This window comes from Ciconia boyciana, chromosome 1 (assembly GCF_034638445.1).
Source record: "Ciconia boyciana chromosome 1, ASM3463844v1, whole genome shotgun sequence".
NCBI classification, from domain to species: Eukaryota; Metazoa; Chordata; class Aves; order Ciconiiformes; family Ciconiidae; genus Ciconia; species Ciconia boyciana.
In genome coordinates, this window is record NC_132934.1 from 16,858,141 (window position 1) to 16,883,056 (window position 24,916).

Genomic DNA, 24,916 nt, shown 5'->3' on the forward strand with positions numbered 1-24,916 from the left:
TATATCCACATAAAATGTGAGCAATTTAGTCAAAACAATGAAAAAAGCAACTGTTTCTCGCTCTTTAAATATACCTCTTTTAAATAACTTTGAAATGTGAAATACTATTTCACGTCTTTATTAAGAGTAAGTTTAAACTGCAATCCCATATAATAGCTTTGACTGGATAAGGCAGTAAAAATGCATCAGCCTATAAATACAAAACATATTTTTTAACATACAGAGAGCAGTCTATTTCAAAATAGAACTATTAAAAAATCAGCTTTTTCTAAAAGCAAGCAGTGTAGATCTGGATTTCATACTTTGCAGATCAATAACACTGTCAGTAAAATAGAGGGACAACTGTATTTTTCATTAAAAGCACCCAACAAAATGGAAAAGCAAAGGGTTCTCTGCTAGTTGTCATCGGAACAGTGCAGCAGTGAAACACCAGCAAGTACTGCATAGCAAAGGAGAACACATCAGAAATGGTCTTCATCAACACTTAACTGACTGTAACCCTCTGTCCTGTATCACTGCTGAAGGTGAAAAGAGTGAAAAAGACAAGTTTAACAAACAGGATCAGTATACAAAATCTTTATGTAATTGCATTCCCAGCCATGGCTAACCATCATACAAAAGGAAAAGACAAGTAACACTCACCATGGGCTGATTCCATCAAATGAAAATAAAACATTTAGAGCAAAAGAAAAATACATAGGCAGATGCTCAGACCAATTTCCCTACCATAGTCCTGGAATAATTCCTATTAACAACAGAATGCTAAGCATACAATTAACAACATGATTTCAAACCTGCATCTAGTCAGTTTTAAATTAGTCAAATTCTGATTTCCCCAGAATTTACAATGGTGTAAAAGAAAAAGCAAGTTTCACTTGTCATCCCTTTAATACTATGCCTTTCTTATTTTTATCAGTCAATTCAAAATATTTCCAGAACATACAAACTATTCTTCTGCACATCACTCTGTACCATTTTAAGTACAAAATTATGCTGATCATGTCTGTCTACAAATATTTTCATAACCAATATATGATGTATTTCAGCTCTTGTTTCATCTTACTAGTTTTATTTGCTGAAGAGCTTCTTTCCTCTTCCCTTCTCTAAAAATATTTGTGGTTGATTTGCTGTTCACCAGCAGCTCCCTGGAAAGTGGAATTCCATTCTGTACATATCTATGGCTTACCTTGATGTTAAAAAGCCATGGCTTCATAGCATCCACCTCTGCTTGTCCTTTGCTGAGATCATAAACAGCAAGATATAAAGCTCTTTGGGTCATAAAATGAGGGTGGGTACTGTAGAACTCTTCTTGTCCTAATGATAAAAATTTTCCAGTTTAGTACTTCCCTCACTGAACATCTTCAGCTCACAAAAAGGCAGCGGAACACTTATTCTCAGATCACTAATCCACAAATGAAATTAATGCTTACAGAAAATTATCTAAATTGACAGGAAACCTGTAATAACTATGAATTTTAGATAGGTACTCTGTGGTAGCTCATTGACTGAAGTGTAGTGTTGAAATATGTAAGCTAGTTTTAAATCAAGAAGTGTAAGATTTAACAGTGATAAACACGGTTGCTGCAAAGACAACTTGAAAGGTCATGATTCTTTTAAAACTCCAATATTGAATTTCTCCCTCACTCCTTCCTTCTTTCTTCCCTCCCTTTCCCCTATCCTTTCAGCAACTTCAAAATAAGACTCCTAAGTTCACAGGATTAAGCACTTAAAGTCACAACAGAAGCTGGACGTTCAGCTTGAATGCTGCTCTTCAGTGCTTATCCATTGTGATATAGACTGTATTTAAATGATTGTGGACCAATGTTTAAAAATAACTCTTCTATAGCCTAAAATAGCCCTGAATTTTAGAAATGCTTCTGGAGTCCCCTAAACTTCAAAAGTTTTCCAAAAGCCCAAAGTTCAAAGACTCTCCCTAAGTGCTTTGTTTTCTATGACCTTACGGAACAGTGATACTGTAGAGCCCAGAGAGACCTAGACTATAAAAGAGAGAAACAGAGTTGAGTGGAAGATGATTCTTCCGATGACTACAAGCAGTTTCTTACTATTCTGAAATGACAGTTCTGGAGTGCTATGGTTGAAACAAGTCGTCAGACCACATCTGCTGATGAGAAATTCCTGAGGCTTTATATTAAATTTGAGGGATTAGCTGCCAATTTACAGAATTCACTGATTTATAAGTGGTCACTTGACTTTTGGTGTAAGTTTGCATGGTTCTACTGTCCACAATTTGAAATTTCACAGGCTGACTCTAAGAATAAGTAATGCATTAATGTGTTAGAAAAGACAATAGTAAAGGACAATAAGCTCTTGAAATACCTCCAAAATCCCACACATTTAATATAAGCTCTTTCTTCATTTTGCCTTTCCCTTGAATGATCCAGTCTTTTACATCAATGCCTACTGTAGCTTTTGGAGAGCCCAATTCTGTTCGTTTGCATTTCATTAGTTGTTGTAGCAGGGTAGTTTTCCCACTGCCAGTGTTTCCAACAATCATGAGCTTCATTCTGTTATAAGGTACAGCCTTCTTCAGTCGTTGTTGAAGAAATCTGGCATAAAAAAGTTTGCAGAACTCATGGAAGTGTACAGTGAAGAAAAATACCACCAGAACTCAAGACCAAGGAAAAATCTAAAACCATACCATTTTCTTCAAATTTCCAATATCTGTTTGATATTACTGGGATTTTAACAGTCTATTCTAATTTCTGATTTGAAAGTTAAAGCTTAATTCAGAATGCGTCTTTTTTTGTTTTGTAATTGCCCAAAAATGTGCTCTGTGCAATGCACTTGGGAACACAAGAAACATATTAGAAAAAATTGGTAAGCACCATTTATTGCGTGGTTTATAGAAGCACCAAATTCAAGAAGTAATACTATTATATTCTAAATTACTATTATCTATTTTATGTGTGTGTGTTGATATGATATGATATGATACCTTCCATAGAGTAGCATGCTGGATTTCATATGACAAACCAGCATGTCTTTTCAAAAGGATATATTGTTTTCTTAATGCTTACTGCCTATCCCAAGAAAGCAAAACAAGAATATTCAAGAACAATAGGGCAACAAACCTGATAATGTCTCTGGCTTTGCATCCCACATGTTTGAAGTCGAAATTAAGATGGAGTCCTTCCAAAGGAAGATCCCAGATTTTGGACAGTCTTCCCATTTCATCTGGAAAGAATCTCAAATCGGGATTATGACTCACATCCAGAGAAGTCAAGTTCTCTAGGAAGCCAATCTGAGGAGGAATCTAAGTAAAAGAACATTTAATGGGCAGTTAAACATTTTAACAAAATGTATGAGCATGAATACATTAAATATTTAACAAAACTAGGTATTATTTTTACCGCTGCAGTTTAAGTTTTTTTAATAAACAAGCCTAATATCCCACACTAATAGACAAAGGACCTCATAATGAATTCATTATACAAACTGATTATATGACACATTCCAGACAGAAAAAGCTTAATAGAATATGGTGATTTTCATTCACGGGAAGTACTATTTGCACTTACATACCATTTTACTAATAGAATTTACAATGATATGAGAGGTGACAAGAAAATCAAATTAGCATTGAAAAACTGCATTCAATTGAAAAGTGATTTCATTTTCTTTAGGTAGAATCTTACACTTTACCTCCTTTAACTTGTTGTGGGACAGGTGTAGCTTTTCTAGCCTAGACCATGCACATGCCTTTTCACTCAAGTCCAAGACATCTATTTGATTATGATTAAATAACAGCTCCCTTAAGTTTAATGATTTCCAGTGCATTGGTCCAGGTAGGCTTATGATCTTGTTTTGGCTTAAATCTACTGATCGCAAACTAAAAACATGAAAATAAAAAAGAGAAAAGTTAGCAAATGAAAAAAATAAAACTGAGATTAACTGGAACTGTATTAATTTTTAATAAATAAATAAATAAATGGATTAGATATCAAAACAGACAGTTTTCTGACAGGAATGTAGATAGAAGAAGATAGAGAATTACTACTACAAGCAAAAGTAACTAAGATGATATTACAAGTAGGTCTTCATTACCTCAGAAAAAATTATAAATACATATGATTGATTCAGTTCTTTAAGTGTTCTTTAAGTGTATTTGTCTGTGAATGAAATTGCTTGGTCATGAAAATAAACATCCACACTGTACTGTGTGTATATGTTTCAGATAATAAATTAAAGAGTCACTTCAAATAAGTGTACATATTGTGATAATATTCCACTTCCTTCTTCCTTCTACGATTTGCAGACATGCATGGCTCTGTTCAGATTAGTAGAAGACACAGATAAATATAGTTTACACTCCTGTAGTGCAAATATTCAGTAATTCAACTGTAAACAGTATAGTTAATACACATTTATACCCAGGTAACAGAGAATAGAGTTTAGCTCAGGATTCCAGTTACAGGTGAGTGCAGGATCATGGAGTACACTGTTATGTGCAAAGTCTAACTTACTAGAAAAAGTGTATTTAAAAAGTTAATTGCAATCTAACATAATACTAATATGTATTTTCATGTGCTTTTTTATAAATTTCAAATGAAAAAAAAAGCAATGGGGAACCTCCTGGTATTATCAACTTTCTAGAACTCAAGAGTCCACTTATAAACTATGGAGCCTCACTAGGTGATCTGAACTGCTCTCCTTCTTGCTCCTAACTTAGGAGACTAACATCAGATGGTATAGATACCCCACTCTTTTATCAGAATGTTTCTATGAATATATGTTTGTATATTCATGTATGTGCATAAATTATATAGTTCAACTACACATGTATTTAAGAACCACATAAAAAAGAACATTTCGTTTCTGTAAGTCATCTGTTGGACAAATATGCTGTTTATGTTACTGTGGAACATGAAGCATGCAAAAAATCCATGCAACTCCTTATTGATTTGTCTGGGCTGGAAGATGTATAACCTGAAAGCTGCACCTTTTTCAACACATCCATTAAATTTGCTGCTGTGAATATAAACGTTAGCATGCTGAAACAGTGTATTATCATGTTAATAATGATGTGATCTATGTAAATTTGATAAATGTAAGTTCACAAATCTGTGTGGATCTGCCCTCCCCATTGTGCCATCAGCACTCACATCTACCCACATGTATCAGATAAGTGATCTGATCATCCCTTCCAGGCACTCCTTCCACCATCTGATTCTAGTGACCTGTTAAGCTCAGTTACTTCTATAAAAAAAAGCAGAAGTCTGATTTTCACATGAGTAATGCTTTGAAGGTATAGCAAAATAAATGTCACATGCATCTTTATCACAATTCCATCTAGAGGAAGTGTCATTCTTTGCGAATAAATATCTTGTGATATTTGGGAAGTGAAAAACTAATCTCAGTATGTTTGTGCAAAAGTCTGCAGAGCTCCTTGGAAAGGAAAAATTGCCAGTATTTTTTTACTGTTGGTTTCAAGAAAATAGTAAATTAATTCTGGTCTTCTCAGCAAGAATTGTCAGCTTCAGCAGTCAAGCAATATGTTTTCAATAACAATGATCTGAATTTGAGGAACAGAATTTCTCAAAATAATGAGGAAAATGTGACTGATTTGTCTTCAGTTAAAAGCTACTAAGTTTTGGGTTTAACCTGTTAGAGAGGATTTCCTGAAAATCAGTAAAACATGTAGAATTTTCTGCTTAACAAAGGTCTCGCCATCAGATTTTCTTCATCAATAACTTGACATTAACTTCAATAAATAAAATAACAACTTACTGTGGTAGAAGAAGAATTGCTTCTGGAACATTAATAAAACGATTTTGGGATAATTTTAAGCTTGTTATGCTGGATGACAAGTCTGGTATTATTTCTAGAGCAGAAAAAGAGGTTAATCCTATTACTTTTCAGAACTGTTTAAATTATTTTTAAGACTGGAATTTTCTAAAATCAAAGACAGACTAAAAGGTCAGTCTGTCATCTTCTATACACAGGTCTTTGTACAAGCTACTAAAGACAGAATCTGAATCTTTTTTTAAAAGCTTTTTTAAAACTAAACTCCCCAAATGAAAGAAGTTTAGAACCAAGTTAATGTATGGGCTTTTATCACATTACATACCATTACACTTCATCTCATATTGGCATTAAACACTGAAATAATCTTACTTACGCTTTACTGTATTGCCAGTATACATAACATTCCCATAATACCCCCAGTGAGCGGTGCGTCTTAGGCATATAAAAATGACTCTAACGGTTCAGCTGTGTTTAATGCAGGTATAAGAGCTACCTTCTGAAATACTGTGACAATAATTTCAAAATGGAAGATTTTGTCTTGAAGACAGAAATAAATTCTGACAGTAGCTTATGAACTCCTGCAGTATCATTAAAATCTCATTTATGTAATTTGTATTTTTCATAGGTAGATTAATTTTGACACCTTTGCATAAAATATGCTAAGCCACTGAAACACACTCTGGACTCAATTCAATTGCTTAAACACTGGGTTCTAGTGAAGATGATCTGCCCTGTGGTACCTGAGCTATCTGCACATGGCTTGGAGATACAACATAGGAGCTATGGAAGACCTGCTTTTTCTGGACCAGAAGCTGTAAGCCAAGTGGGATACTTCAGGGCATCTCAAATGACACCTGCATTCAGGCAAGTGAATCAAACATTCTGTCTTATTCAGAAGACAATGCTGGATATAGTGTTGTAATACTTAGAATCATAGAATCATTTTGGTTGGAAAAGACCTTTAAGATCACCAAGTCCAACCATTAACCTAACACTGCCAAGTCCACCACTAAACCAAGTCCCTAAGCACCACATCTACACACCTTTTAAATACCTCCAGGGATGGTGACTCAACCACTTCCCTAGGCAGCCTGTTCCAGTGCTTGACAACCCTTCGATGAAGAAATTTTGCCTAATATCCAATCTAAACCTCCCCTGGCACAACTTGAGGCTGCTTCCTCTTGTCCTATCACTTGTTACTTAGGAAAAGAGACCGACACCCACCTTGCTACAACCTCCTTCCAGGTAGTTGTAGGGAGCGATAAGGTCTCCCCTCAGCCTCCTTTTCTCCAGGCTGAACAACCCCAGTTCCCTCAGCCGCTCCTCATCAGACTTGTGCTCTAGACCCTTCACCAGCTTCGTTGCCCTTCTTTGGATGTGCTCCAGCACCTCAATGTCTCTCTTGTAGTGAGGGGCCCAAAACTGAACACAGTATTCGAGGTGCAGCCTCACCAGTGCCGAGTACAGGGGCACAATCACTTCTCTAGTCCTGCTGGCCACACTATTTCTGATACAAGCCAGGATGCTTGTATGATATGTATTTCAGTACAGCATTAAGCCTGTATTAGTACTAGATTTGCAAGCTAACTTTGATTTCCTCTGCCTTGAACCTTCCCCAACAGTATATACAATCTCAAGTACACTCAACCATTTTTATAGCATCCACTACAAATACAAAAACAAGATGAGATACGCTGAGTCAAATGTCCATCAAGCCTCATTGGAAGTATGCTGCTTCCAACAGTGATCAAGAGCTGATGCTTAGGGAACCGTATGAACAAGGACAAGCATACATAGTATTCTCTTTTCCTGTTCTCCCAAGACTCTAAATGCTGGTGGCTGAGGAATTTTGTGACTTGGAATGGTTTCTAGAAGGTGGATCCTATTTTCACAGATACTTACCAAGAGCATTCATCCTGGCGTTGAACTGCTCCAGTTTTGTACAGCCCATGAAGACATTCTCAGCAAGGGATGAAATATTGTTCTTACTAATGTTTAACATTTTCAGTTCTTTCAAGCATATGGGTGAACATAAGCATAAAATTTTGTTTCTATGATAACAAGAAGAAAAAAAAAAATCCATGTTTTATTCAGAAACTATTAGCTAAAGAGTGAAAGTAAAGAATATTGATCTGACAATGCTATCCTTACACCAGTAAACTAAAAATAAGGCTTGTATCTATATAAAGACTGACCAGTCAGCAAAAATACTGGTACATGTGGCAACGTGGAATAACATGACTGATATTGTTTTAATCAATTTGGAGAGCAAATGTCAGAATGTACTACATTTGTCATTTGTGTCATTTCCTGATTACATACTGCAGCTCAATCCCACACAAAGAGGACTGATGCATTTGTGAGTAGTTCTGTTTACTAAGGATATGTGTTTGCAGGATTATAATCACACAATGACTATCAATCTAAAAAAAAAAGAACGGAATTCCATATAGGGGATACAATTCAAGATGAGTATATAATGTATTCTGGGAAGAACACCAGAAAGATCCTGAAAATACAGCAATAAAAGAACCATGCAGCACTGTTTTGCAAGGGTAATATTGCTAATAAAGTTAAAAATAAAGCTAATGAAGAAATGCAACAGGATTTTGAATTTAAAATATTGCTTTTGTAAATTTGATTCACATATTTAATACTGCTTCCTTTAGTTACATATGTTGCTATCTTTATTCTGTGTGAATTTCTGTGTAAAAAATATCACCACCGTATTTAAAATAAATTATGGGAGATGAATGAGACAGTATCTGCAGTTTACAGAGCTATCAATAATAGCATTCTTAAGAATTCCATATAGGTATGAATTATCTCACTCACTAACAAATATGATCAAAAGTGCTGGTAAACAAAAAATTACCTATTTTCTCTGCTTCTGTAATTTAAAACATATCCATACCAATAAATGCAATTCCATGAATCATACTTCCAGAAAACCTTTGGTGAATATGAAATACAGTGGAAACTGTATTCTGTATACAGAAAACCTAGTTGAATATGTTAGACAACACAGACAGTCCTGTGGATGAATAGTATGGCAGTAGAAAAATGCTGAACTACAACACTTTTAGTATGTTACTGAAACTGCAATGCTATTAGATTCTATCAAGGCCCACAGATATTCTCATGTACTTTGTAATACAACACTGAAAATTGTAGCAATTTACACGTTTGGAAGATAATGTCAGCGTTCCACTGCTGACTAAAAAATCCGTTCTATGCTATAACAGTCATCATTGTGGATGACAAATATATTATTTTCTGTTATCTTTGTTATGCTACTGTCCATTTACTAATGCTACTCACCCTTCTAGCAATAGCTGTTCCAGATTTTCAGCAACATTTGTAAGAAATTCAGGAGTGCACACCAGCTGATTGTATGAAAGATTAAGCTGCTTTAGAGTTGGACATCTGAGGTACGGATCCAAAGCAAAGGAAGGTCCAATGTCATTTCGAGAGATATCAAGATTTGCAATGCAATTCATTTTCAGTAAATAAGTCGGAAAAGAAGTAAATCGGTTACTGTGCAAATCCAAGTAAGTCAAGCATTTCAAGTTCTGAAAGAAAAGGATAATTTGTCTTTAAAAAGTTAAATGAAAATATGAATTTATACGTTTTAAATTGAGTTATATTTTATACAATTTACTAATTTACTTATATTTTTCTCACTAGGAAAAATATCAGAAAATAGCAATCATAACAATGTAACTGATAATATTTCTATTACAGAATAAAATATAAAGCATTCTTCAAAATTAATTAGTTCAGTTTCATAAAATTTAACAGATATGAATTGCCTGCAGTTCTCAGTTCCATTTACATTATTATGTTACTCAATATAACACATCCTAAAGCAGTTCTCTGCAGTAAATGACTTAAAACAGTTCCATGAAAATACTTTTATTTCTAGCTGAACATAAGTCCACTGAATGAAAATGGAGTGAATGTATGAAGCATGCAAAAATATACACCCATATTCATGAGTGGTATTGTTATGGGTATATTGTTAGAGACAAACAATTTATTGTAACTAATCTCAACTTGTTTACATAAAATTATGCAGAATTACTTCACACAGTTGTTCTGGAATGTTTGTAAGAGCATTTTGGTGGAGCTCCAGTTTCTCAAGATGTTCCAGATGACTAGTTAAGCAGCTATTCTGGCTGATGGCATCGATGTTCTCCAGCTCATTTGATGAAAGATCTAGTGATTTAATATATTCTTTCTCTGAGATCAATGAAGAAAGACTGTCTGATGGTCTTATATGTGGTGAAAATTTTGAGATGCCTTCTATCAAAACAAAAACATGGGAAAAATAGTATGATTTCATTTATCATGTAATTAAAATTAAGATCGATCAACTTGGGATCTAAAGATGCAGAAGACAGTGAATGTTTGGATATTGGTTAAGATCCAAAACTATGAAGACTTCTATTAAGAGACAGAAATTTATAAGACAGTAGGGAAGAGATGGACGCTTATGCACTGCACAACAGAAGTAGCTTTTCAAAGCCACTGAGTGCACTTGTGAAATTTCATTGCCTGTTTAATTCTACATAAATTATTTGTGAAGCCCAGGGAAAAAAAAAATCCCTATATATACATTATTTGTAGTATTTCCAAAATGTATCCTCCTCTTCGTAAACAAATATATAATCTTACTAAAATCTTTGCATGCTATGCTAGTGAAAGCATTAAAGATGAAAAATCTGCTATATATGTTAAATCATATAGTTTACTTACTGACAGATTCATCTGAAGGCAAGAATTTTCTTCTTTGTTTCATTAATGGTTCATAATCTGAGCCAGGTCCCTGGAAAATCCCAGAAGAGAACAAAAACCAGTTATGGACATATGCAGATATCTGAAATGATCTGAATTCAGTAAACTCCTTTTTATTGTGGTTTCTTTTTATCAGAACTTCCAGGGGGAACACAAAGAAACTGTACATTTCAACTAAAAATAACAATAGGTCACATCTTTATAAAACTTAGTGATCTATGCAATAAGAAAGAACAGTAGATTTAAAGTGCCATGGAAGTAGTGTATTTTTTGGCAACCTAAAATGACTTTCACTAGGGTGGGGTGATAGGATGGAGCAGGATATTACAAAAAAATAAGTTTCTCTAGGGAAGCCAGTCTCTCCAGTTTCCCTTTACAGTCAATGGAAAGAGACAAGCTCCTTTCAAAGGAATCTGACTTAGATTCCACCGATTTGTCCTCTTATGTATTCTTATGGAATCAGTCTCTCTTCATGTATGACAGTAGCACTCTGAAGATTAGCATTAGTCTTTGTGAATAGGCTCACAGTTTCTCTATCTGCATTTGAACATTAGAACAGAAATTTGATCAATTCACAATAACATACTTTTTATTGATCATAAATTTTTGCTGAAATAAACTCTCATCTGTACAGTGATCTGGAGCACAGTAATTGCACAGCAATAGAAGGAAATATTAAATGGCAACAGTGAGACAAGAGCCCATACGATTACATGACCTTTCCTAACACTTGATTATTAACAATTTTGCAGTAGGCAACACAGATGGACTTATAAAAAGCCTGGAACGAATAAGGATCTGACTTACCACAGAGTAGGAATGTCGTGGCAAAGTAGGAGAACCTCTTTGGAATGCCATTTCTCTACAATATAAGTCAGCAACTGCAATGGAATTGGACTTCTTTTTTGTAAAAAGTGAACCTTCACTTCCTTGTACAAAACAATAACACAGGAGGACAAATAAGTAAGAAAATGTACTTAAAGATGAGGCTCAGAATTCAACTATAATATAGATGCTGACATACAAAGGAGAGATACATTTCAAAAGCATCAATATTGGCAGGATCTCACTGGTTAACTGCGTGTGCAGTAGGCCAAGAATGTTGTCAACATGTTTTAGAGTATGAGTACATGGGCCATACTAACCTGACATGCTCCAAATATGACCTGCAGCTTGTGACATTGATGTTTTATAATTTAAAATTTCCAGCAGGTTGGGATTATTATACATGTTTTGTAACACATCTTTGCGCTACTGCAGCGTAAATAACTTTTTAAAATAGAAAACGTTTGTATTTGAATAGATAAATTTGCGCTCCCACTGTTGTAGTAGTCACTTTCTATCCCAAAGGGAATCCAATACGCAGCATTAGTATCAAGGCTTGTTGAAGACTTAGGCCACAAGCTGTGAACTTTCACCCAGCTCCACTGACAGTACACTGAACTTTTACTTGGCTACATGAAGGAAGGCCCCAAAACCAGTGCAAACCAGAAAGATAAGGAAGCTTCAACCTTAGCAGAAGTTACAACCTTAGAGGTAAGAGAAGAATTGGCCCGCCTAGAGACAATGAAAGGGCACAGTGAAGAACGGGAAGACCCCAGACCCTAATACTGCTACTGGTCTGAACTGTCTCCTGAGGGGAGGGGAACTTAAACTGTAAGGGTATCATTGCCCAGGGATTTCTTTGTTCTGGGTCCCTCTCCAGAGGCACCCAGCTCGAGCTGTTTTCACCGCTGTATCTATCAATAAATTTGTCTGGTGTATGTCGTATCGGAGACTCTGCTTTGGGAAACCTAGGGTCGAGCCAGAGGGGAGAGAAAGCGCCCGAGAGCGAGTGTGTGTGTGAGTGAGGAGTCGAAAAGGGGCACCCATCGGCTCAGTGGAGCTGCCTGCTGCAGAGGGACTCTGGTCCTAGCAGTTAAAGTCTCAGGTGGTGTGTGTGCGACTCCCTGAATGGTGTGTGAATGCTCGGGCAGCGGCTTCTCCTTCAACACCCACATTTATTGACAATGAAACATCAAATGCGACTCTGGCTTTGGTGATTTAGGGTTACCTGGAACCATTTAGTGTTCCTCTTCTCAAAGCTACTTTTAAAACTCCTAAAATCACTCCTGTTAGCAAAGCCTGTGTTTTTTTACCATAATTTACATATGACAACAACTTTTCTATGTGGGACAACAAATAGTATCTATCAGTATTATACGTCTGTGCTACAGTCCTACAGAAATGAAAAATGGTGCTGAATGATGTAAAGGAAAAGAACAAAACAGAACCCAAAATATTCCTTGGGATTCTCTGATTCCAAAACTCAAATTCTTCATCTGTGATGATTTTAAGTATCCAACAGTTCTAAAACAACAGTGACATCTGAACAAACAAAAGGCATGTTGTAAATCATGGCCACTTACTCTTATTATTAAGTTACTAATATAGACAGAAATGCTGTTTTTTATTCAAAGGCATTAAAGGCATTCAGATTTCCTGACATGGTTATCAAGAATGATGTTGGACTGACATAGACTTGTCATTTACACTTTCTGATCAATTAGATATCTTTGGGATAGGGCTTGTTTCACCTACTTTATTTGTTAACAACATAGTCCTCTATACCAGACTTAGTTGTGCGCACTTTATTTACAGACAACCAAGGGAACAGGGATGTCTCGATCACAATACACCTGACTTCATGATAAGACAAATTGTGCTCTTGAAGCACTTGCTTTTTGCTATTGACTATAAAGGCAGCGTACGAGAATAGGTCAGAAACAGAAATCAAAATAGTCAATAGCTAAATTTGGTTGGATGAATCCCACTCTTTCTCTCTACAAGAAACTGAATGCATGAAGAACTAATTTTAAATGGATAACTGAATAAAATGCTTGAAGGTCCTAATTTTGTAGATAAAGCACATACTTACTCACCAGAAACTATTTTCCAATGTTACCACAAACAAAATTTTAGACAAAAGTATTTTTTTCATGGGAAGTGTTTTATGTCAAATACAAATAAACAACTGATTTATGGCTATGGTCTAGCCCTGGTACACTAGATTGGGATTATAAAAAGAAAAAAGAAAAGAAAAACAATTACCTTCACTATCAATATCATCACTCAAAGGAAAAACACTGTCCACCAATGGGTCAGAAATGAAATTCCAATCATAGTTTTTATCCATTCCATCTTCAGAGAAGTTTAGATCAGAGGAGGCTCTTGATCTATTCTCTGAAATATTCTTCATCTGGAATTTAAGCACCATTCTTGCCAGTGCAGAACCTGCATCTGTATGTATAAGAAACCGAAAAGATAGCATATTCTCCAAGAAATCCAAATAGCTTTAAAAAAATAACAGAAAGAACTTGATTTATTTTAAAGGTTTGGCAGTGTTTCTATAACCAGCTGAATGCTACAAAGAGATCCTCAACTGATGATCTTGATCTAAAACACTTACATAGTACCATCAAGAGGTATTAACACATTTTGTACAGCAAATCCTATATATACTCACTTTGTTTTCTTAATGGAGTAAGTTTATCTGGGAACAAAGGAATGAGCCAGGAAGGTTCTAGTCTCCCAATACCAAATCCTCCAAGACATATACTGCTGTTGGCGACATCAAGGCTAAGCTTCTTTAAGAGCAAGCTGATGATTTGGCTATCTCCTCTCTTTATACTGATGGTTAAAGCACTCCGAACATCCTGCTCCCGAGCACCATTGGCTAATAGCAATTCCACCAATTTAGGATTATTTCCTTTCTCACAAACCTAACAGAGAAAAGCAATTACAAAAATTTATGCGAGGCACTCAAACAACAGCTCAGACTGCATTAAGATACTTGTCTCAAATTCAGATTCATTGTATTTTTAGGATCATGTCTCTTTTTCAATTACACAATTCCCTACCCCTCAGAGCATATGCCTGCCTAAGGCATCTGAGTACCAACTCCCACTTTCCTGAAGTCTTTGCCCAAAATATAACAAATGCCTGAGTTCTGTAATTGTAATTTCTGCCATGAGTGCACAAAATTTCCAGGCAAAAATGAATGGTAATTTGTGTAGTTTGGTTATTGCATATGGTCTATGGCAACTCCATTTATTTACCTGTTCAGTGGAAAAAAGACACTTAGGGGTTATTTTGCCATGTCATCTGGATATCAGATGACCAGGCAACAACAGTGAGACTCATCAGGCCTTGCCTAGTGCTAGGGAGCTCAGGTGCACTGGCTTCAGTCAGCTTTGCTCCTTCCAATCTCTCAGCCTGCGTTGCTACCCAGAGCAGTGTTGGTTGTGAATATTACAAATATTTTTTAGAAATACTTCCAGTTACTTCAGTATTTCCACTGTAGTTTGCTAACACTGATTTGCCTACCTCAGACTCCATGGATGGATGGTCAGTTCCAAACTCAGTTGTGCTTTATCACCCAGCCAGCTCTGCCAGCAGAAGTGAACACTTCCTAATTCACTTCAGGCAGTACTGGTGGGGTTATCTCAGACCATTTAAAACTTTGACACTGAAGCAAAATTAAGAAGTGCTCATACACACCATTTCTCAAAAAAATCTTTAAAGGCAGCCACATTTAGCAAGGAGCACTTATAAGCAGGTGGGAACAGCCTCTCTGTTGGCATGGCTGAATCCAGATGGGATGTTTGCCTATGGCCTTATTTAAGACACCAACATATTTCAAATAGTTGATGCTCTGGATGTGGCCACTGTCTGGATAAAGCTCTTTGCAGCTAGTGTGACTGCAGGCATTCCAAGATGTTACATTACTTTAGCTGTGTTGATAAAAAGTCAGAACTCTAACCAGAATAGTTAAATCAGCACAAAAACTAATTACTATATTCATCTTTAATTACAACACAAAGTAAGAAAAAATCCAGCATTCCAGGGCAGGCATTTTGAGCAAAGTCTTCTTTGCAGGTCTAGAACAGAGTGAGACTAAGCACACTGAAACCTATCTACGCACTGCTGGTCCATCTGTACTTTGGCCTCTCAGAGCTTGGAAAGAGCTGAATTTGGAATATCAGTTCATGGACTGGGCTCTAAAGAGCTTGATGCCATCTACGCCTGATTAGTTCGGAAAAAATGACTGGGAGTTTGCAAAACTTGAGCTTAAGTCTTCTTCCTCAAAAATACTCCAAAGCTAAGGCTAAGTCAGTACTTGATTGAACCCAGGTTTGCATGTGAACAGGGTAAACGATCAGAAAGCATCGACTTTAAAGTGAACTTGCATCAGAACTGAACTGGCAGTGTGGGCACATTCTAGGTGACAGTGAGCCTATGAGCTTCAGTAAAGTGAAGGGTGTTTCAATGAACATCAGACTGAGCCTGAAGTCACCGTGAGTAGCAATGGTTAACACCACTCAGGTCACAGATTTCACTGGGTATTGCTGCTGTGTTCTGCCAAATAGATGTTTACATGAAAAGAGAAAGGAACCCAAAAGCACAAATTTTAAAGCAATAAAACTATATATGTTTCCATATATTACCTGATAGATCAAAGAGTTTGTCTTTGTCTTCTTATTAACATCAGCTCCCAGTAGAAGTAAACATTCAGCCATAATACTATTGTACTCAATACATGCTTTTTCCAGCATCATATTTTTTAAATCATCATTTTCAGCCATTTTAGCAAAACATTTACAACACAGGCTTTGAAACTGAATGGGAAGACGAACAATCAAAGTTAGGACAAAAAAAGCACCAAAGTTTTTCAGCTGTGGAGCTGTCAAAAGAGAGAAGATACCTGTCGATCTCGCTGGTCAGTGAAACACATGGACATCTGGTAGAAAATGACTGTGTCAAATGATTCCTGTACCAGCAGCTTTGCAAAACAAGGTGACAAACCAAGAATTGACAAGATTGCATGAAATCCCTAAGAACACAATGAGAAGATTGAAATAAGTGCAGTGTTAAAAAGTGTCATTTTAAAACAGGTCGTGCAACAAAATCAAATTTCAACCAAAAGATACGTGCTTTAATTTTTTTTTTGTCTTGCTTTTAAACATGCAATAATTCACAAATTGGAGAAGATCAGGAGAGAAGGCAGAAACACCTGGTGTCTCTGTGTTTATATAGCTGTAGTTTCATGCTTGTTTAGCTGATGCACTTAAACAGATATTAACTGACACTTGAAAAGCCAAATTATGCACCGTAATATCTGACAACATCCTGCCTGGCAGTGACAAATGTACTCATGATTTCCTGAAAATGTACAGAGGAAACAATCTCCTTCTAAGGATATGGGATGAAGATGCATCCCCTGTCCCAATGTGTTGCTCTGTAATCCTTGAATTTGAAAAAAAATACATAGGCTAAATGGAAAACTTTACAGGTGTATCTAAAAACTAAAAAGAAATACAAAATTATCCCATGATTCTGCAAGTAAAGTTCACCTAGAAGGATGAACTGCGTAAATTACGGACTCTTTGTCCAAACCTAATTGAGACTAAATCACTTCAAGTAACTTCCTTATTCTACCACATTATTTTTATTTCTCTCTACACTGGTTGCTAAGCTAAACTTGGAAGGGTTGGGGGAAAAACATCAGTAAAGAAGGGAGGCTGTACTTGTGATATTTTCATATTGATATGAAACAGAAGTACAGAAACTCTCACAGGAAGCTGATCTCACAGGCAAGGTCCATTCCACTAGAAAAATGAAACTGGCAACAAACAGGGAAAGCTTCTGAAGCAGGGGAAACAGAACTTTCACACGAGGAGGACTGAACATGTGTTTGCAAACAGCATATGAATTCTCCTTCCATATTCAGAAGTAGATCCAAAGTCTGACAGAGTATTCCAGTAATATCCTTCTTAAATACAGCATTTCTACACTAAACTTATTGCTGGTGACAGGTCTAGGAACTAAGTTATTTCCTATTAATTTTCAAATATCAATACTATAATGACAGTTACTTCATTAAATGGTTATAGACTGACTGAATGATGGACCATGACTGAGAAACTTGTTGTAGTTTGCAGATCTCAGAAGCCTTAGATAAACACCTTACATATTCTGGATTGAATATATGCCTCCAAGAAAACCATCTCTATGGCAAACATATTGGTTTAATTATAAAGGCTTATACTAATCTAGTAATTGCAATAAAATCAAAATGAAGTAATTAAAATAAGGAATTATACTTCAAATATAACTACACTGAGATAATTTTATAAGGTTTTGCCTTTCACAAGAAATATTTCACTAGAAATAACACATACATGCATCTGGATTTCAGTGACTTCTTTAAATCGTCGCAGAGTAGAAACCAGAACTGTTGACAGGACATGCATAGTTGCAATACACAAACTCTTTCTTGTAATCAAAGAGCGTAGAAGACTCAAACCCAAACACTGTATATCTAGAAGAAAAAAAGAAAGATTAATAAAGTTGATTATTCAGATATTCTGAGTGGAATAAACCCATGACCTAAGTAGTGTTATATTACTAATATTCCAGAAAGTTTTTTGCATAAGCTATTAGAGGGCCAGGCATAACTCCAAAGCGGATGAACCTGAGGACTGTGCAGTACTGCAGCCTTTTCTTGCCATGTAACCTACATCACATCCAGTACTAAACAGTGTAATAGATTGCTTATAGCTTCTATGGCTAATCAGCCCCTCCGACTACATCATTCACATTCAACTAACAAAATACCTTCCCTACCTTGTTCGTCTGGATACATCTGTAGGGTGTGAAGCACAGTGTCAGTAGCTCCTTGCTGGGTTAAAATTTCTAGTGCACCAGTACACTCAGCTACAGAAGCAAGTAGTTTTAATCCACATTTCTGAATGCTAGGATTTCCAATAAACTAATGGAGAAATGAACATAAAATCAGATCAAGTTTGTTCTGCTTAAAATGGCAACAGAATAGTTGCTTGTTCTTAAAGTCGTTCTATAACAACAAGCTATTGTTGTTCTTAAAGTATGTGAAATTACAGTTGATGTGACAATAAATAACAATAATCACAATTTCAAAAAAGGTTTCCTTTTCAACCATCAGTTTCAACCGCTCATGACCTCCCCAGATTTTCACCTTTGATTCTGAAAATATCCCCTAGCTAGTCTTCTAATGGAGAGTGGGATTTTTTTTCTTCAGTGTTTCAGTACAACCAATCACAAGTTCACACCATTTTGCTAGGACAAGGAGAGTGAGAAAATGTACTTCCTTTGTGGTTAAAAAGGAACAAAAATGGGGTTCTTTGAGAATGGCACAAGTGATAAACATGGTAGCAATTGAAAAAAATATGAAAAGAAAAAGGTATGAAGCAACATACCTATTACCACACCCCATCAAGGTTTTAAAAGCTTTGGGTTTAGTTATATAGCAATTCAACAGGTTATTTGCGATTATTTTTCCCAATTTTCCCCCACTTCTAGATGGAGGAAACCTAGATGAGGCCTAGATCTGAAAATGTGCATAGCTGTCACAGTGACTTGCAAATCTGCAAAATTATTTCAGTTGAGTCCTGCCCATCTTCCTCCTTACTCCTTCTCTAGTTTTTCATTAAAATATGTTAATTTCTAGCCCTTCTGGTTCATATTGTAGTACTTCAAAACACAAACCAGCTGGGTCAGAAAAAGCCATCAGGATGGTCACAAAGCACTGGAGACTGTAATACATTCTGAAGTAAAAATTATTTTGCCTCCCTTGTTAACTCCTATATCCTATATCTTCAGGTCAAGAAATATCCTTTAGACACTCTAGCACTCTTTTGCTGATACATTATTTGCTCTGACTTTTATAATAAATTTAAGAGATACAAACTTCCTTGACTGAAGGTGTTTGGCAAGCCTAAAATCGTTGAGAGACTTCTAAAAAATTGTGAATTGCTACATCCATTTTGATTGTGGTCATGTGAACCTTGTAAACCTTGTAGAGGTGGGATTCTTCCGAAGGCCATGAAGTTAAACCTTTCCTGTCACTAGGATTTAAGGTTAATTTGCTGTGCAAAGTGCCCAGTGCAGTCTCTGCTTCAGCCTTTCACTTTTCAGCTTCCCCTTCAAGGTACTGTGATCATTCTGTTTTCCAATGGCTGAAAAAAGTTATAGAATTGAACAGTGAAAAGAATGGAGACAACTGAGAAACACTGTTCTGTTGAAAGCAAAGGAGTATGTATCCATGAAAGCCATATTAAAGAACCACTCAGTTCTATGTGTAGTTGAGGTGTAGGTATGAGGACACTTTTCATGCATAAACTAGTCCATTAAAAAATCACAAATAAACTGTATGCTTGAAAAAAAAATTAGCCTTGTTTTCATAAAAATCCTTTAGAGTTACTGTATAAAGGATCATCTAATACACTCCAGAACAGAAAGTAAGAATAAACCCCAAACGATAAATGAAACTCAGGAGTTAAGATTAATTCTATCAAATCAATAGGAAAATCAATGTGGAACTAAAACTTACAAATGATTCACCATTGCAAGCATAAAATAGTGAGAAAATTCATTAGAATAAAGCTTTAACTATACCCTGTTCAAAGCATTAAGCACCAATGAATGAGTTCCCTCCAACAGACACTGGCTTTTAATGACTTTTACTGTAAGTGCAAAAGCAGCATCTCCCACATCTCTGGAAGAACCATTCTGGTGTTCATTCTTTGTATCTGCAACAATGGAAAACAGCCTTCCTCAGAAGAACAGATTTAATATTCTCCCCAGTATTAACTCAATATTATTAACCCAATATTACAATCAAATTGAATATACAGGTTTTAACAACTGACTCAGAGGGCATATTTCAGATCTTAGGACATTTTCAGAATGCTGTAGTTACAGAGACTGGAGTCCCTCCAGATTTACATCGTAGTGTGAGTACACTGTGTTTGAAATGACGATTTCACCATGTTTGCTCACTGCTTACTCTGAAAATGCAAAACCATGCCAAAGATTTTGCCTAACGTACACTGCAATATATTACTTTTTTGAGCTACGGGGTTTCTTGGTGTTCCTGATGCCTACTTCAGTATGCCTCTTCCTTCTGGAAAGGAGACACTATAGAGAAGCTACAAACTAGTTGCCCTTTCTCACTTGGCAGCACATCATAGGTCAAATTTTACCCACAGATGACATAAGTGGAAGGTGAGTACAAATAAAAGAACAGAGAAAGGTCTTTCAGATTTACATTTCTTGTAGCTATTGACACTTGCAGTCATGTGGCACTACAGAAAGTACCTAGAAATCCTTTAAAAGTCACTTCAGCATTCATATTTGTTCCAATTACTATTTTCCCCATGAATTACTTTTTATTTCCTAATAAACCTACAAGTTCCAACATCCAGTTGGCGCTCTCTTTGTTTGATTACACTTTAGAAGGGCCTCACTTCCAGGATACTGGCAAAAAAAGTGCCTTGCCTACATGTTAGAATACATATGTCAAGTCTTAATCCTGCTCTTTATTGAAAAAAAAGGCAAGTATTAGGATTACAATTCAAAGAATAGAAGGAAACTGAAAACCTGAAATCAGTCTGCATATTAGCCAAGTTACTAGTTTCAGAGTTATTGGTTTTGTAAATGTTCCAACTAAAACTTCTGAGAGATGCTTGCAAAAAGTTGTTCTGAAAAAAATCAGTACCGCATGTCTGTATTCTCACACTTAATATCAAAGGAAAAAACCACGATATATGGCAGTAAACTGATAAGAAGAGTTAAAACTTCCCCAAAATTCTATTAAAGGTATACAACTAACAAAACCCGTATTTTTCCCACTGTAGATTGCCTTTAAAGAGTTTTTTTTTGGAAAGGAATTTCTAAGCTATTTCTAAGCTGGCTTCTCCTTTTCTGTAGAAAATAGCACGTAATAGTATATTTCATATCTTTAAATCACTGTATTTTTTGGTGTCAGAGGTCCAATTTTTATGTTCCTTCCAAGAGATACTATTAAAACAATTGCATTTTGTAGTACAACAATGTTGATGTCATTGTCACTGTTTGCTCTCACTTAAAGGGTATCTACAATGAAAATACACAATCACAGCGATAGCTCCACACTCATTCCCTGAATTAATGGAGCTAACTCTTCACTGATGAAATCAAGGGGAAATCAACAGTGATAATTTTGGTCTGTTACCTTCAGTACCTCAAAAGTTTTCCTGCATCTTGAAGAGTTACAGCTGCTCTCGGCTATGTACAGACCTCCAGTAAATTTTTTGAAGTCCCATTAAAGGCTGTCTCATTAGATAAGAAAGACTAAAACCTAGCTATCTAATTCTATTCTCTGATTTGGTGTATGATGCCACACCAATAATATTTTTGGATGACTTACCGGGCATCATGAAGTGTAAAAGTACTCGAAGTGCTTCCAGTTGTACAGAGAGTGATTTTTCATGTTTCCTCATGGCTTTTACAACTTCTGATGCAGCTACTGTCATTATATCCAGATGAAGGAAACTGAAAATATTGTTTATAAAATAAATAAAAAGAATGCATTTCCAAATTTTACATGTATTTGCCTCCTTAACTAACACTGTGTGATATCCCTTTAGAACACTGTAAATCTGGTTTGAGCTACGAAATATAAATTAAACTATGGTACTTTTCTTCATCACAGCAAATATATTATTTTCATGCCATTCCATGAATTCAGTCTATGTAATTAATTCCACTCTAGACTACTGAGAGGTCATTTTCAATCCAGTCCAGAACAGTGATACACAGAAAGTATAGTATTTCATGCAGGGTGAGTGGTAGATTCATATATTTCACTTTGATTCCAGTCCAGATATGTGAAAGGATAAATCTTCCCTAATCCAGTGCTCCGCAATTGTCATAATGTACTGATGAATTGTCAGATACTTGTAGAATAAACAGGAAAATATCAATCATGTTAGGTTCTAATCTTGAAGAAAAAAAAATAATCTCAGTGTCCTTAGCATTCCTAGAAATGGCAGTAGTCAAAGGCCACTAATTCACTTTTAAGGTTATTTTCTTCTTCCATTTTATAACACTTTTTATTCCTGTGAACAAGTTTATGGAAGCTTTGAGATTTTCTTCTTTATAAAATGAAATTATTCATAAGAAATTCTGTGACTATATCTTGAGTCTGTAATTTTTTCACAGACAGCTTAGCATATATAAAGGTTTCAGGGAAGACTGGAAAAACTTGGCAGGACACCTGGAATCATGTTCCCACGCTGTATATCAGTATTTCTGAGTCACAAGTTTGTTTTCCAGTCATGTTCTAGAGCATTTGCAAAAGCCAACACAAAAGCAATATTAACACAATGTTATTTTCATAATCAGAGTTAATATTGTGGGAAATTTCTTAGCTCTCAATGGAATTCAGTGTGGCTAACAGGAGGAGAGACCACCTAGCGACAGTCTATTCAAACCTTGCTGCTCAAGAACCAGCTCCCTACATACATCCACCTGGGCATTTGACTATAGGGCTTACAAAATTCAATGTCTTGAACAGGGCTGTCAGCCTGTGGTCAATTTTAATATCAGTGAAACAGTCAACAATGTAAAAGTAATCAATTACAGCACTGAATCTCACAAACCTTCACTTTGGAAGTCACCACGTATTTCTAAGTATATTACCTTCCTTTGAAAACATGATTCAGAATTCTGCAGGCACTTTCAGCTACTTCGGGAGAATGTGGATGCTTCCTCATTATATCCAAAACATTCATGTGTATTCCTTTAGCCAAAAGTGTCTTCCTAATATTTACTACAACACAAAACAGCAAGCAACCTATAAGTAAATTTCTCTCCCTTTATGTATAGTTCTCAAAAACAACAGAATGGCTAATTTTTTCCCCCCTTTTTTCGGTATTTTTCCTCACCAAACATACATGTTCTAGAAGTATAAATTAAAATGGTGTGCTGATTCTGACTGGGATAGAGTTAATTTTCTTCACAGAAGCTAGTATGAGGCTGTGTTTTGGATTTGTGCTGAAAACAGTGTTGATAATACAGGGATGTTTTCATTATTGCTGAGCAGTTCTTACACAGAGTCAAGGCCTTTTCTGCTTCTCACCTCACCCCACCCCACCAGCGAGTAGGCTGGGTGTGCACAACAAGTTGGGAGGGGACACAGCTGGGACAGCTGACCCCAACTGACCAAAGGGCTATTCCATACCATATGGCGTCATGCTCAGCATATAAAGCTGGGGGAAGAAGAAGGAAGGGGAGGACGTTCAGAGTGATGGCGTTTGTCTTCCCAAGTAACCGTTACACGTGATGGAGCCCTGCTTTCCTGGAGATGGCTGAACACCTGCCTGCCCATGGGAAGGAGTGAATGAATTCCCTGTTTTGCTTTGGTTGCATGTGCGGCTTTTGCTTTACCTATTAAACTGTCTTTATCTCAACCCGTGAGTTTTCTCACTTTTACTCTTCTGATTCTCTCCCCCATCGCACTGGAGGGGGAGTGAGCAAGTGGCTGTGTGGTGCTTAGTTGCCGGCTGGGGTTAAACCACAACAAAGGGGAAACAATTTGAGCTGAAGCTGACTTCTGTTTGCATAGCTTAATCAAATGCATTATAATTCCTGAATGCCTAGTAAGTTTAAATACATCTGCTCTTTTTACTTACAGAAAGTTCACTTAAGGGAAGGAGAATGTACAGCTTTATTTTTATTTTCCAAAATGTTTATTCTTAAACAATTTTCCTCTTAATTGCACTCTGTGATCATGTAGGAAAGACAGAATTTAAAACTTTTAAAAAACCTTCTGACTTCCAAAATAAGGCTTCAAAAATGAAATTATATTTATTCACTCTATTTACTTTGTTAATTCATTTTTTAAAAAATTCAAATACCCAAGCACATGTTGTAGCTATAACTGTAACCAATACAGCTCAGAACACTTTAAAAACATTCTACATTATCATGGTAACTACCACCAATTCTTGTCATTCCCAGTTCAGTACATCCCTTTCAAATGGTTAATTCAAGCAATGTTGCATTGTGCCAGAGGGTTTTACCAAGCTTCTTTATGTCTATCATTTCTGGTGTAAGCACATTCATTTAGGGGGAAAAAAAGAAGAAAAAAAAAGACAAAATAAAAATTTGCTTTAGATTTCCAATGGGAGCCAGAGGCCCACTCATCAGTAACATGTTATGAAAGTACCCGGTATAATATATGATAACAGTATGCATACATTTATGAGATCTATTTCTGGATATAGATACACATTTATCTCATAAATAACTATAGAACCTTTTCATTGTTAGGTTTTATGTACTTGGATGGCTCAGTAACCTAGTGATAAAACAATGCTTTCTCACCTACAGAATGGTAATTAATTGCTAGTCTTTATCTTCCTATCTAGCCAGTGGTTTTCAACGTGCAGTCTACAAACCACTTGAGTCCATAACCATTTCAAACGGTCCTGGGAAAGGTTATCTAATAAAA

At 36.0% G+C, this 24,916-nt stretch overlaps 1 protein-coding gene across 2 annotated transcripts in view; it reads right to left on the reverse strand.

Moving 5' to 3' along the window:
* LRRK2 (leucine rich repeat kinase 2) overlaps positions 1 to 24,916 on the reverse strand; it is a 74,051-nt gene that overhangs the window by 25,625 nt on the left and 23,510 nt on the right. Inside the window, exons 12-30 of one of the 2 annotated variants that reach the window (XM_072859839.1) lie at positions 23,104 to 23,233; positions 21,830 to 21,954; positions 20,038 to 20,171; positions 18,229 to 18,373; positions 17,784 to 17,923; positions 16,307 to 16,435; positions 16,050 to 16,220; positions 14,069 to 14,324; positions 13,654 to 13,842; positions 11,371 to 11,492; positions 10,525 to 10,594; positions 9,851 to 10,071; positions 9,088 to 9,338; positions 7,669 to 7,817; positions 5,749 to 5,842; positions 3,664 to 3,850; positions 3,093 to 3,274; positions 2,338 to 2,567; positions 1,187 to 1,314 (exon numbers count right to left, since the gene is read on the reverse strand). In XM_072859839.1, coding sequence (XP_072715940.1) covers positions 1,187 to 1,314; positions 2,338 to 2,567; positions 3,093 to 3,274; positions 3,664 to 3,850; positions 5,749 to 5,842; positions 7,669 to 7,817; positions 9,088 to 9,338; positions 9,851 to 10,071; positions 10,525 to 10,594; positions 11,371 to 11,492; positions 13,654 to 13,842; positions 14,069 to 14,324; positions 16,050 to 16,220; positions 16,307 to 16,435; positions 17,784 to 17,923; positions 18,229 to 18,373; positions 20,038 to 20,171; positions 21,830 to 21,954; positions 23,104 to 23,233 — 3,053 coding nt within the window. The remainder of the gene's footprint in view (positions 1 to 1,186; positions 1,315 to 2,337; positions 2,568 to 3,092; positions 3,275 to 3,663; positions 3,851 to 5,748; positions 5,843 to 7,668; positions 7,818 to 9,087; positions 9,339 to 9,850; positions 10,072 to 10,524; positions 10,595 to 11,370; positions 11,493 to 13,653; positions 13,843 to 14,068; positions 14,325 to 16,049; positions 16,221 to 16,306; positions 16,436 to 17,783; positions 17,924 to 18,228; positions 18,374 to 20,037; positions 20,172 to 21,829; positions 21,955 to 23,103; positions 23,234 to 24,916) is intronic. The other variant, XM_072859849.1, reaches the window with a different exon arrangement.